The following is a 12,500-nucleotide window of genomic DNA, read 5'->3' as shown; positions in this document are numbered from 1 at the left end:
AATAACCAGGGTTCTACAGACCATAATAACCAGGGTTATACAGACCATAATAAGGTTCTACAGACCATAATAACCAGGGTTCTACAGACCATAATAAGGTTCTACAGACCATAATAACCAGGGTTCTACAGACCATAATAACCAGGGTTCTACAGACCATAATAACCAGGGCTATACAGACCATAATAACCAGGGCTATACAGACCATAATAACCAGGGTTCTACAGACCATAATAACCAGGGTTCTACAGACCATAATAACCAGGGCTATACAGACCATAATAACCAGGGTTCTACAGACCATAATAACCAGGGTTCTACAGACCATAATAACCAGGGTTCTACAGACCATAATAAGGTTCTACAGACCATAATAACCAGGGTTCTACAGACCATAATAACCAGGGTTCTACAGACCATAATAACCAGGGTTATACAGACCATAATAAGGTTCTACAGACCATAATAACCAGGGTTCTACAGACCATAATAACCAGGGTTCTACAGACCATAATAACCAGGGTTCTACAGACCATAATAACCAGGGTTATACAGACCATAATAAGGTTCTCCAGACCATAATAACCAGGGGTATACAGACCATAATAAGGTTCTACAGACCATAATAACCAGGGTTCTACAGACCATAATAACCAGGGTTCTACAGACCATAATAACCAGGGCTATACAGACCATAATAACCAGGGGTATACAGACCATAATAAGGTTCTACAGACCATAATAACCAGGGTTCTACAGACCATAATAACCAGGGTTCTACAGACCATAATAACCAGGGCTATACAGACCATAATAACCAGGGTTCTACAGACCATAATAACCAGGGTTCTACAGACCATAATAAGGTTCTACAGACCATAATAACCAGGGCTATACAGACCATAATAACCAGGGTTCTACAGACCATAATAACCAGGGCTATACAGACCATAATAACCAGGGCTATACAGACCATAATAACCAGGGTTCTACAGACCATAATAACCAGGGGTATACAGACCATAATAACCAGGGTTCTACAGACCATAATAACCAGGGTTCTACAGACCATAATAAGGTTCTACAGACCATAATAACCAGGGTTCTACAGACCATAATAACCAGGGTTCTACAGACCATAATAACCAGGGTTATACAGACCATAATAAGGTTCTACAGACCATAATAACCAGGGTTCTACAGACCATAATAACCAGGGTTCTACAGACCATAATAACCAGGGCTATACAGACCATAATAACCAGGGCTATACAGACCATAATAACCAGGGTTCTACAGACCATAATAACCAGGGCTATACAGACCATAATAACCAGGGCTATACAGACCATAATAACCAGGGTTCTACAGACCATAATAACCAGGGTTCTACAGACCATAATAACCAGGGCTATACAGACCATAATAACCAGGGTTCTACAGACCATAATAACCAGGGTTCTACAGACCATAATAACCAGGGTTCTACAGACCATAATAAGGTTCTACAGACCATAATAACCAGGGTTCTACAGACCATAATAACCAGGGTTCTACAGACCATAATAACCAGGGTTCTACAGACCATAATAACCAGGGTTCTACAGACCATAATAACCAGGGTTATACAGACCATAATAAGGTTCTACAGACCATAATAACCAGGGTTCTACAGACCATAATAACCAGGGTTCTACAGACCATAATAACCAGGGTTCTACAGACCATAATAACCAGGGTTATACAGACCATAATAAGGTTCTACAGACCATAATAACCAGGGGTATACAGACCATAATAAGGTTCTACAGACCATAATAACCAGGGTTCTACAGACCATAATAACCAGGGTTCTACAGACCATAATAACCAGGGTTATACAGACCATAATAAGGTTCTACAGACCATAATAACCAGGGTTCTACAGACCATAATACACAGTGCACGTACCGGGAGCCGGGGTGCAGCGAGGTCGTCTGGTGGTCGTCGTCGGGAACGGTGTTGACGCAGCGACTGTCCGCTCTGATTGTTCCAGGCCTCAGCACGGTCATCAGGACCTCCTCCCATTGGTCAGGCAGCTGTACACACACACACACACACACACACACACACACACACACACACACACACACACACACACACACACACACACACACACACACACACACACACACACACACACACACACACACACACACACACACACACACACACACACACACACACACACACACACACACACACACACACACACACACACACACACACACACACACACACACACACACACACACAGAAACACACGTTACCCTCCTGCACAGTTGTGCATCTATACCTGCCTGCAAAGGGCCAAATCACATGAGAGTGTTCTGCAGGTGGGCGGAGTCGTACCTGCGGCTCATAGCGAATCAGGATGTCGTACTCCATTGAGTGGGGGATGTTGTCCACGGTGAACTCCAGGTATGCTCCCTCTGGGACGTTCACCAGGCCCACACCTGTCCAGGTGGGACTGCGGTCCAGAGGGTGGGGCCGAGGAACCACAGACACACCCTGAGGAACCAGAGAGATGGTGGTGAAACAGGGAAACATGAGGGGTCCCAACACAGAGCCCTGAGGAACCTCAGAGGAGAGATGGCGGTGACACAGGGAAACAAGAGGGGTCCCAACACAGAGCCCTGAGGAACCTCAGAGGAGAGATGGTGGTGACACAGGGAAACATGAGGGGTCCCAACACAGAGCCCTGAGGAACCTCAGAGGAGAGATGGCGGTGAAACAGGGAAACATGAGGGGTCCCAACACAGAGCCCTGAGGAACCTCAGAGGAGAGATGGCGGTGAAACAGGGAAACATGAGGGGTCCCAACACAGAGCCCTGAGGAACCTCAGAGGAGAGATGGTGGTGAAACAGGGAAACATGAGGGGTCCCAACACAGAGCCCTGAGGAACCTCAGAGGAGAGATGGTGGTGAAACAGGGAAACATGAGGGGTCCCAACACAGAGCCCTGAGGAACCTCAGAGGAGAGATGGCGGTGAAACAGGGAAACAAGAGGGGTCCCAACACAGAGCCCTGAGGAACCTCAGAGGAGAGATGGCGGTGACACAGGGAAACAAGAGGGGTCCCAACACGGAGCCCTGAGGAACCTCACAAGACATCTGAACTGTAAAGTGTTTTAGAAAGCAGCTGAGAGATTTAAACACACACACACACACACACACACACTGATGGACTCGGTGAGGACACACACATATATCACATATACACACACTTAAACCACACAGGGGACACACCGGGGACACACCGGGGACACAGCGGGGACACATGGTGATGTAGAAAAGACATCAGAAAGTGCATTTTGCGTTACAGGAGACGTTTAAGTAGAGTCACGTTGGGAGGAGGTCAGAGGTTCTTTGGTATCATGGTTCAGTTCTGAAGACTCACCGGTCCGAAGAGGGCGTCCTCCGCCTCGTAGGTGTAGTGATCCAGAGCCATGAAGTAGAACCCAGACTCCACCTGATCACAGCGCCGGCCGAACATGTGCCCCCTGCACACACACTGACCGCTCACCTGGTCGCACCTACACACACACACACACACACACACACACACACACACACACACACACACACACACACACACACACACACACACACACACACACCACACACACACACACACACACACACACACACACACACACACACACACACACACACACACACACACACACACACACACACACACACACACACACACACACACACACACACACACACACACACCACACACACACACACACACACACACACACACACACACACACAGAGAGAGAAACTGAAGAACTAAACATGGAGATTGGGATATTGTAACTGCAGATAAACTCAGTGTTATTTAAAAGGCGCCCTGTGTCTCCAGCCCGCCCTCAGACCGCAGAAGCAGAGCTGCAGGGTCCGCAGTGCACTGATGGTCCGCTGTGCACTGATGGTCCGCTGTGCACTGAGGGTCCGCTGTGCACTGAGGGTCCGCTGTGCACGGAGGGTCCGCTGTGCACGGAGGGTCCGCTGTGCACTGAGGGTCCGCTGTGCACTGAGGGTCCGCTGTGCACGGAGGGTCCGCTGTGCACGGAGGGTTTGCTGTGCACGGAGGGTCCGCTGTGCACGGAGGGTCCGCTGTGCACGGAAGGTCCGCTGTGCACGGAGGGTTCGCTGTGCACGGAGGGTCCGCTGTGCACGGAGGGTCCGCTGTGCACGGAGGGTCCGCTGTGCACGGAGGGTCCGCTGTGCACTGAGGGTCCGCTGTGCACTGAGGGTCCGCTGTGCACTGATGGTCCGCTGTGCACTGAGGGTCCGCTGTGCACTGAGGGTCCGCTGTGCACTGAGGGTCCGCTGTGCACGGAGGGTCCGCTGTGCACGGAGGGTCCGCTGTGCACTGCATCTGATGATTGGCAGTGTGTGTTCACAGCTTCCTGTGAAGCTGGTTTATTAAACATGTGGGGGGTGCACTCACTGGTTGTTGACGGCTCCTCCAAGATCACAGTCACATGGTCTGCAGCCGTCCATATCATTACTGAGACCCCAGTGTTCAGCCTGAAACACACACACACACACACACACACACACACACACACACACACGCACACACACATGCACACACACACACACACACACACACACACACCTCAGATTGTATAGAAGTCTATTGGCGCATTCTCATGCAGTACTTTTCCCACAAAGGTTCCTGAGAACTCTTTAGTTCTCAGGAACTAAGTTTAGATCGCGTTCACACCGGAATGAGTCCCTGGGGAGCCTTACGGCCCGTCCACACACGGCGTGCGTTGACGCTTGCCGGCGGGCGTGTCTGAAACTCGACCAACAACCAATCACATGAATCTCCCGCCCCTGACACACAAGCAGCGGTTTGATTGGCTAGAGCTTGTACTGGCATATGATTCGATTGGCTGACGCCAAAGCTGAACATTGCTCAACTTTTGCAGCGAGCCACGCCGGCTACGCTCCACGTCACTTCCCACGATGCATTTCGGCTAAAGTGACGCTTCCCCATTCAAAGTGAACGGGGAAGCGTCAGCGCACGCCGCTGTGTGGACGGGCCGTGAGGCAGATGAGCCGCTGACGTCACTTCTTCTTCTCCTGCTTTGGGTTTACTGGTATACTGCCGCCCGGAGGCCCCGGCCGGAAGTCCCCGGAGTTGGGGAAGGCTTCATGCATTCACAAAACTTGTTGGGAGTTTTACGGGGCGTGGTTTGCAATCCGCCCAGCCAATCAGACACAGGAACCTTGGACGGAAAAGGGGGTGAAGAGGTTCTGATGAACTCACTTTAGTTCCGGCTCTTTTTGGTGTGAACGCGACGTTTCGGAACTAAAATGGGAAAGTGCTGCGGTGTGAACGCGGCTGATGGGAACATGTTCCTACTTCTCTCTTGATTACCTCAGATTGTATCGAAGGCTATGGGTTAGAATATTGAAATATTGAAATCATTTTCTCACCACACACTGGTCACAGTCTCGTCCAATCACCAGACGTTTACAGAAGCAGTTTCCTGTTTCACTGTCGCAGGTATTTCCTCCAGCAAGTGTTCCCAAAGAGTTGCAGGTACACGCTGAAACACAGTAATAATACACGCTGAAACACAGTAATAATACACACTGAAACACAGTAATAATACACACTGAAACACAGTAATAATACACACTGAAACACAGTAATAATACACACTGAAACACAGTAATAATACACACTGAAACACAGTAATAATACACACTGAAACACAGTAATAATACACACTGATGATACACACTGAAACACAGTAATAATACACACTGAAACACAGTAATAATACACACTGAAACACAGTAATAATACACACTGAAACACAGTAATAATACACACTGATGATACACACTGAAACACAGTAATAATACACACTGAAACACAGTAATAATACACGCTGAAACACAGTAATAATACACGCTGAAACACAGTAATAATACACACTGAAACACAGTAATAATACACACTGAAACACAGTAATAATACACACTGATGATACACACTGAAACACAGTAATAATACACACTGAAACACAGTAATAATACACACTGAAACACAGTAATAATACACACTGATGATACACACTGAAACACAGTAATAATACACGCTGAAACACAGTAATAATACACGCTGAAACACAGTAATAATACACACTGAAACACAGTAATAATACACACTGATGATACACACTGAAACACAGTAATAATACACGCTGAAACACAGTAATAATACACGCTGAAACACAGTAATAATACACGCTGAAACACAGTAATAATACACACTGAAACACAGTAATAATACACGCTGAAACACAGTAATAATACACACTGAAACACAGTAATAATACACACTGAAACACAGTAATAATACACGCTGAAACACAGTAATAATACACACTGAAACACAGTAATAATACACACTGAAACAAAGTAATAATACACACTGATGATACTAATACACAGTGATGATACTAATACACAGTGAAGATACACACTGATGATACACAGTGATGATACTAATACACAGTGATGATACTAATACACAGTGATGATACTAATACACAGTGAAGATACACACTGAAACACAGTGATAATACACACTGAAACACAGTAATAATACACGCTGATACACACTGATGATACTAATACACACTGATGATACTAATACACAGTGAAGATACTAATACACAGTAATAATACACACTGGACCACAGTGTCCGGCAGTGGCTCAGTCAGTAGGGCTTGGTCTGAGAGAGGACGTGCGTGACTTTGGTCTCAGGAGGAAGGAAGTGAATTGTTTGTTTTGTGGATCTCTTTTGTTTCTTCAAACTTATAGTTGGGGTTTTTTTGTTCCGAGTCCCCCCCCCCCACAACAGCCTCGCTGGCTGGGGGTTCCCCCCCACAGCCTCGCTGGCTGGGGTTCCCCCCCCCACAGCCTCGCTGGCTGGGGGTTCCCCCCCCCCAACAGCCTCGCTGGCTGGGGGTTCCCCCCCCCCCAACAGCCTCGCTGGCTGGGGGTTCCCCCCCAACAGCCTCGCTGGCTGGGGGTTCCCCCCCCCCCACAGCCTCGCTGGCTGGGGGTTCCCCCCCCCCCACAGCCTCGCTGGCTGGGGGTTCCCCCCCCCCCCCAACAGCCTTGCTGGCTGGGGGTTCCCCCCCCCCCCAACAGCCTCGCTGGCTGGGGTTTCCCCCCCCCCAACAGCCTTGCTGGCTGGGGGTTCCCCCCCCCAACAGCCTTGCTGGCTGGGGGTTCCCCCCCCCCAACAGCCTTGCTGGCTGGGGGTTCCCCCCCCCAACAGCCTTGCTGGCTGGGGGTTCCCCCCCCCCAACAGCCTTGCTGGCTGGGGGTTCCCCCCCCCCAACAGCCTTGCTGGCTGGGGGTTCCCCCCCCCAACAGCCTCGCTGGCTGGGGGTCCCCGACCTGTGTGTTTTTTCGATCGGATGGATAAACTGGCAAAGAAAAGGGGAATGGATTTATCAACTGCGTCACGGATCACGGACATTGACTCATTACAGCGGAGAAGGACGGGACATCTGTGAATGCAAAAGGAAAGGACAGGACTAGGAAAATGCGAATGGACAAAATGAAAAAACAGGAGTAGGAAAAGAAAAGGAGGTGAGAGAGGAGTTTGAGTTGATTGTGGAGCAGGAGAAATATAAAAAGGAGCTGGCGGTGGCGGTGGCGGTGGGAAAGCAGTGGTAACTGTGATGGATCTGCTAAAAGGAGATAAGAAAGCACGTGGGGTGTGATGGGATGTCGGGTAAAGGAGACGGGCTATACGAAGGATACGAAGGATACGAAGAGACAATGGCTGAAGAAAAAGGGAAACATAAACTGTTGGATGGAATAAGAGTGAATGGGCTTCGGTGCGGGGCAGAGACTGCACGGCACAAGAGCTCACGGTGTCGTTCCTAAATATACCGTCGTATATATTGGACACTACAATTGAAGGCAGATTGGCAATGGGGGGGGTTCTGCCTGTCTCGGCAATCAAGAGAAGAATGTGGCCCGGCACTGATGTGGTTGATGGGACGAGGTTTCTGAGAGTGGAGTTCAATAAGGAAGTGCGGTCACTTCCGTACTCCACACGGTTCGAGACTCTAGAGGGGCCGGAGACTTCAGGGTGGTCCACGACAAGCCGGTGCCGGTCTGCAGGATGCGCTTCAGGCCAGGGCGTTTATACACAGAATGCCCGGAGTTTAGATGCCATGAACGTGCCAAGCAGGGACACGATGCTCGGGACTGTGTGACGCGAGAGGAGGGGGCGAGCGGAGCCAGGGGGAGAGAAAGTGAGTGAGGAAGAGGAGGGTGGAAGTCAGGAAGAGAGTGAAGAAGAGGATATACGTGATGAGGCTGGGAGCAGGATAAACGAGGAAGCTGTGGCTGCTGCAAAGAGAGCAGCTGTTCCGGCTGCCATGGATGGTGGAGGAGACGGAGGAGGAAGAGGGGAAAGCAGAGGAAGGAAAGATGTGTAGTAGCAAAGCCAACACTGCTGCTGTTCCGGCTGCTGCGGGTGGTGGACAGACTGAGAGGAGCGGTGAAGGCTGAGACTGAAGCAGATGCTGCGGTGGATGTTATTCTGGGGCAGAAACTGATACCGGGCTGAAGCGGACCCTGAAGGTGAACCTGGTCCTGAGGCTGGAGCAGAGGCTGTCGGTGGGAGGAGAGGAGGAGAAGGAGAAGGAGGCGGAGGACAGACGGCTGAGGGAATGGAGGTCAGCTCGGTTGTGTCGGACATGGAGGAGGGAGGAGACGACGAGGAGAACGAGTCTGAGGACGAGGAGGTGAAGATGATAGGACCCACAGAGGAGAAGGAGTCTGAGGACGAGGAGGTGAAGATGATAGGACCCACAGAGGAGGAGGAGTCTGAGGACGAGGAGGTGAAGATGATAGGACCCACAGAGGAGAAGGAGTCTGAGGACGAGGAGGTGAAGATGATAGGACCCACAGAGGAGAAGGAGTCTGAGGACGAGGAGGTGAAGATGATAGGACCCATAGAGGAGAAGGAGTCTGAGGACGAGGAGGTGAAGATGATAGGACCCACAGAGGAGAAGGAGTCTGAGGACGAGGAGGTGAAGATGATAGGACCCATAGAGGAGAAGGAGTCTGAGGACGAGGAGGTGAAGATGATAGGACCCACAGAGGAGAAGACCTTTGGGAGGCGAAGGCTGGGTTAAAGAGCAGAGGGATGAGGAGAGAATCCAGCGGGCTGAATGCAAGAGGAAAGCCGATAAGGAGAAAGCGGCGGAGAGAAGACGGTGAAAGATCTGAGGACGAGGAGGTGAAGATGATAGGACCCACGGCGGAGAGGAGACGGTGAAGGCGACAGGAGAAGGAGCAAAGTGTTCGGACAGAACATAAATAGAATGAAAACAATAATAACCGTAATAACACTTGGTGACACTTTCCTCTTCCAATGGGAATGGGCTGAGGTCCGAGGACAGGAGAGCAGGCCTGTGATAGTGACTCAGACATTGGGATGGAGGATGTGGAGGACGTGAGGAGGACGTGAGGAGAGAGTGGAGGGTGGTGCTGGAGGAGGCAGGATGAATGAGAACAGGGTGGTCGTGTTGCTTTGTTGGAAGGGTGAAAGAGGTCACTGGTAGATGTTGGGATGGAAGGAGCTGTGGCTGTTCGGGGGGACTGAGGAGAAGGATGAAAGAGTTCACTGGTAGATGTTGGGATGGAAGGAGCTGTGGCTGTTCGGGGGGACTGAGGAGAAGGGTGAAAGAGGTCACTGGTAGATGTTGGGATGGAAGGAGCTGTGGCTGTTCGGGGGGACTGAGGAGAAGGATGAAAGAGGTCACTGGTAGATGTTGGGATGGAAGGAGCTGTGGCTGTTCGGGGGGACTGAGGAGAAGGATGAAAGAGGTCACTGGTAGATGTTGGGATGGAAGGAGCTGTGGCTGTTCGGGGGGACTGAGGAGAAGGATGAAAGAGTTCACTGGTAGATGTTGGGATGGAAGGAGCTGTGGCTGTTCGGGGGGACTGAGGAGAAGGATGAAAGAGTTCACTGGTAGATGTTGGGATGGAAGGAGCTGTGGCTGTTCGGGGGGACTGAGGAGAAGGGTGAAAGAGGTCACTGGTAGATGTTGGGATGGAAGGAGCTGTGGCTGTTCGGGGGGACTGAGGAGAAGGATGAAAGAGTTCACTGGTAGATGTTGGGATGGAAGGAGCTGTGGCTGTTCGGGGGGACTGAGGAGAAGGATGAAAGAGGTCACTGGTAGATGTTGGGATGGAAGGAGCTGTGGCTGTTCGGGGGGACTGAGGAGAAGGGTGAAAGAGTTCACTGGTAGATGTTGGGATGGAAGGAGCTGTGGCTGTTCGGGGGGACTGAGGAGAAGGGTGAAAGAGGTCACTGGTAGATGTTGGGATGGAAGGAGCTGTGGCTGTTCGGGGGGACTGAGGAGAAGGGATGAAAGAGTTCACTGGTAGATGTTGGGATGGAAGGAGCTGTGGCTGTTCGGGGGGACTGAGGAGAAGGGTGAAAGAGTTCACTGGTAGATGTTGGAATGGAAGGAGCTGTGGCTGTTCGGGGGGACTGAGGAGAAGGATGAAAGAGTTCACTGGTAGATGTTGGGATGGAAGGAGCTGTGGCTGTTCGGGGGGACTGAGGAGAAGGGTGAAAGAGGTCACTGGTAGATGTTGGGATGGAAGGAGCTGTGGCTGTTCGGGGGGACTGAGGAGAAGGATGAAAGAGGTCACTGGTAGATGTTGGGATGGAAGGAGCTGTGGCTGTGTGGGGGGACTGAGGAGAAGGGTGAAAGAGGTCACTGGTAGATGTTGGGATGGAAGGAGCTGTGGCTGTGTGGGGGGACTGAGGAGAAGGGTGAAAGAGTTCACTGGTAGATGTTGGGATGGAAGGAGCTGTGGCTGTTCGGGGGGACTGAGGAGAAGGATGAAAGAGTTCACTGGTAGATGTTGGGATGGAAGGAGCTGTGGCTGTGTGGGGGGACTGAGGAGAAGGGTGAAAGAGGTCACTGGTAGATGTTGGGATGGAAGGAGCTGTGGCTGTGTGGGGGGACTGAGGAGAAGGATGAAAGAGGTCACTGGTAGATGTTGGGATGGAAGGAGCTGTGGCTGTTCGGGGGGACTGAGGAGAAGGGTGAAAGAGGTCACTGGTAGATGTTGGGATGGAAGGAGCTGTGGCTGTGTGGGGGGACTGAGGAGAAGGATGAAAGAGTTCACTGGTAGATGTTGGGATGGAAGGAGCTGTGGCTGTTCGGGGGGACTGAGGAGAAGGGTGAAAGAGGTCACTGGTAGATGTTGGGATGGAAGGAGCTGTGGCTGTGTGGGGGGACTGAGGAGAAGGATGAATGCAATGTGAATCTTTTCAATGACGTTCTGAGCCATGCGAGGCGTGCGGTCCAAACAAGGAGGAACATTGCTCATTTCGAGGGTAACATGTCAGAGGTGTGGCACACAGTACAGAGGACAGTGAAGAGGGACATCAGCCTCGTGCTAGTACCTGTGGAGAAGGACACATGTTGCGAGGATGTTGTGGATGGCAGCAGCGAGTTGAGATGGAGGAGGAGGAGCTTGGTGCTTCAACTGTGAGCGGAAAAGTGAAGGCACACTACCTTTAAGATAGTGCTATGAAATATTGAATGTGTGTATTATGAGCAATGCTTTATGTCGTTGTGATGAGATGTTAAATGTCTATTTTTGATAATAAAAGATAATTTTTTTATTTTTAAAAGTAGGGGCTTGGACTGTGAGCCGTAGGGTCGCCGGTTCAAGTCCCCAACCAGACCTAAATATGGAGAGGTTCCAGTTCACCTCCTACCCCGCTGTGGTGCCCTTGAGCAAGGCACCGGACATCCCCCTTCCCCCCTCACTCCCATTGCTCCCAGGCGCTGTCCAATAGCTGCCCACTGCTCCTAGTGCTAGCCTCCTGGTGCTGGGATGGGTTAGAGCAGAGACCACATGTCTGTGTGTGCTCTGCATGTGTGAGCAGGGTTTCATCCCTCCTTTCTATCTATGACGATAAACACAGAAACATAGCAGTACTACAGTAATAATACACACTATACACAGTACTAGACGGCTACCTGGGCACCCCTCCCTGCTCAGCCCGTGCGTGTTGTCTCGGCAGCGGTCGCAGCGCTCTCCCTCCACGTTCACTCGACAGCGACACTGACCAGAGATCAGCCCCAGACCAACGTCCGTCAGCGAATCACAGAGGCCGTCATTCAGAGAACCAATAGGATCACAGCTGCAGGCTACACACACACACACACACACACACACACACACACACACACACACACACACACACACACACACACACACACACACACACACACACACACACACACACACACACACACACACACACACACACACACACACACACACACACACACACACACACACACACACACACACACACACACAGGGTTAATAGGAGCATACTGTCAGTACAACTGTGCAAGA

The 12,500-nt window shown here is 50.8% G+C and overlaps 1 protein-coding gene across 1 annotated transcript in view; it reads right to left on the bottom strand.

The window, feature by feature from the left end:
- Positions 1-12,286, bottom strand: part of LOC117441902 (laminin subunit beta-1-like) — a gene marked incomplete at its 5' end in the record, with an annotated part of 20,945 nt that extends 8,659 nt beyond the window's left edge. Inside the window, 6 exons of the mRNA XM_071202302.1 lie at positions 1,951-2,078; positions 2,392-2,550; positions 3,438-3,573; positions 4,503-4,582; positions 5,501-5,613; positions 12,116-12,286. Coding sequence (XP_071058403.1) covers positions 1,951-2,078; positions 2,392-2,550; positions 3,438-3,573; positions 4,503-4,582; positions 5,501-5,613; positions 12,116-12,286 — 787 coding nt within the window. The remainder of the gene's footprint in view (positions 1-1,950; positions 2,079-2,391; positions 2,551-3,437; positions 3,574-4,502; positions 4,583-5,500; positions 5,614-12,115) is intronic.
- Between the last annotated feature and the right edge of the window lie 214 nt (positions 12,287-12,500).

The sequence above is a fragment of the Pseudochaenichthys georgianus genome, unplaced genomic scaffold (genome assembly GCF_902827115.2).
Source record: "Pseudochaenichthys georgianus unplaced genomic scaffold, fPseGeo1.2 scaffold_2129_arrow_ctg1, whole genome shotgun sequence".
NCBI lineage: Eukaryota > Metazoa > Chordata > Actinopteri > Perciformes > Channichthyidae > Pseudochaenichthys > Pseudochaenichthys georgianus.
The sequence above is the reverse complement of the archived record's forward strand: the minus strand, read 5'-3'. Positions and strand labels throughout refer to the sequence as shown.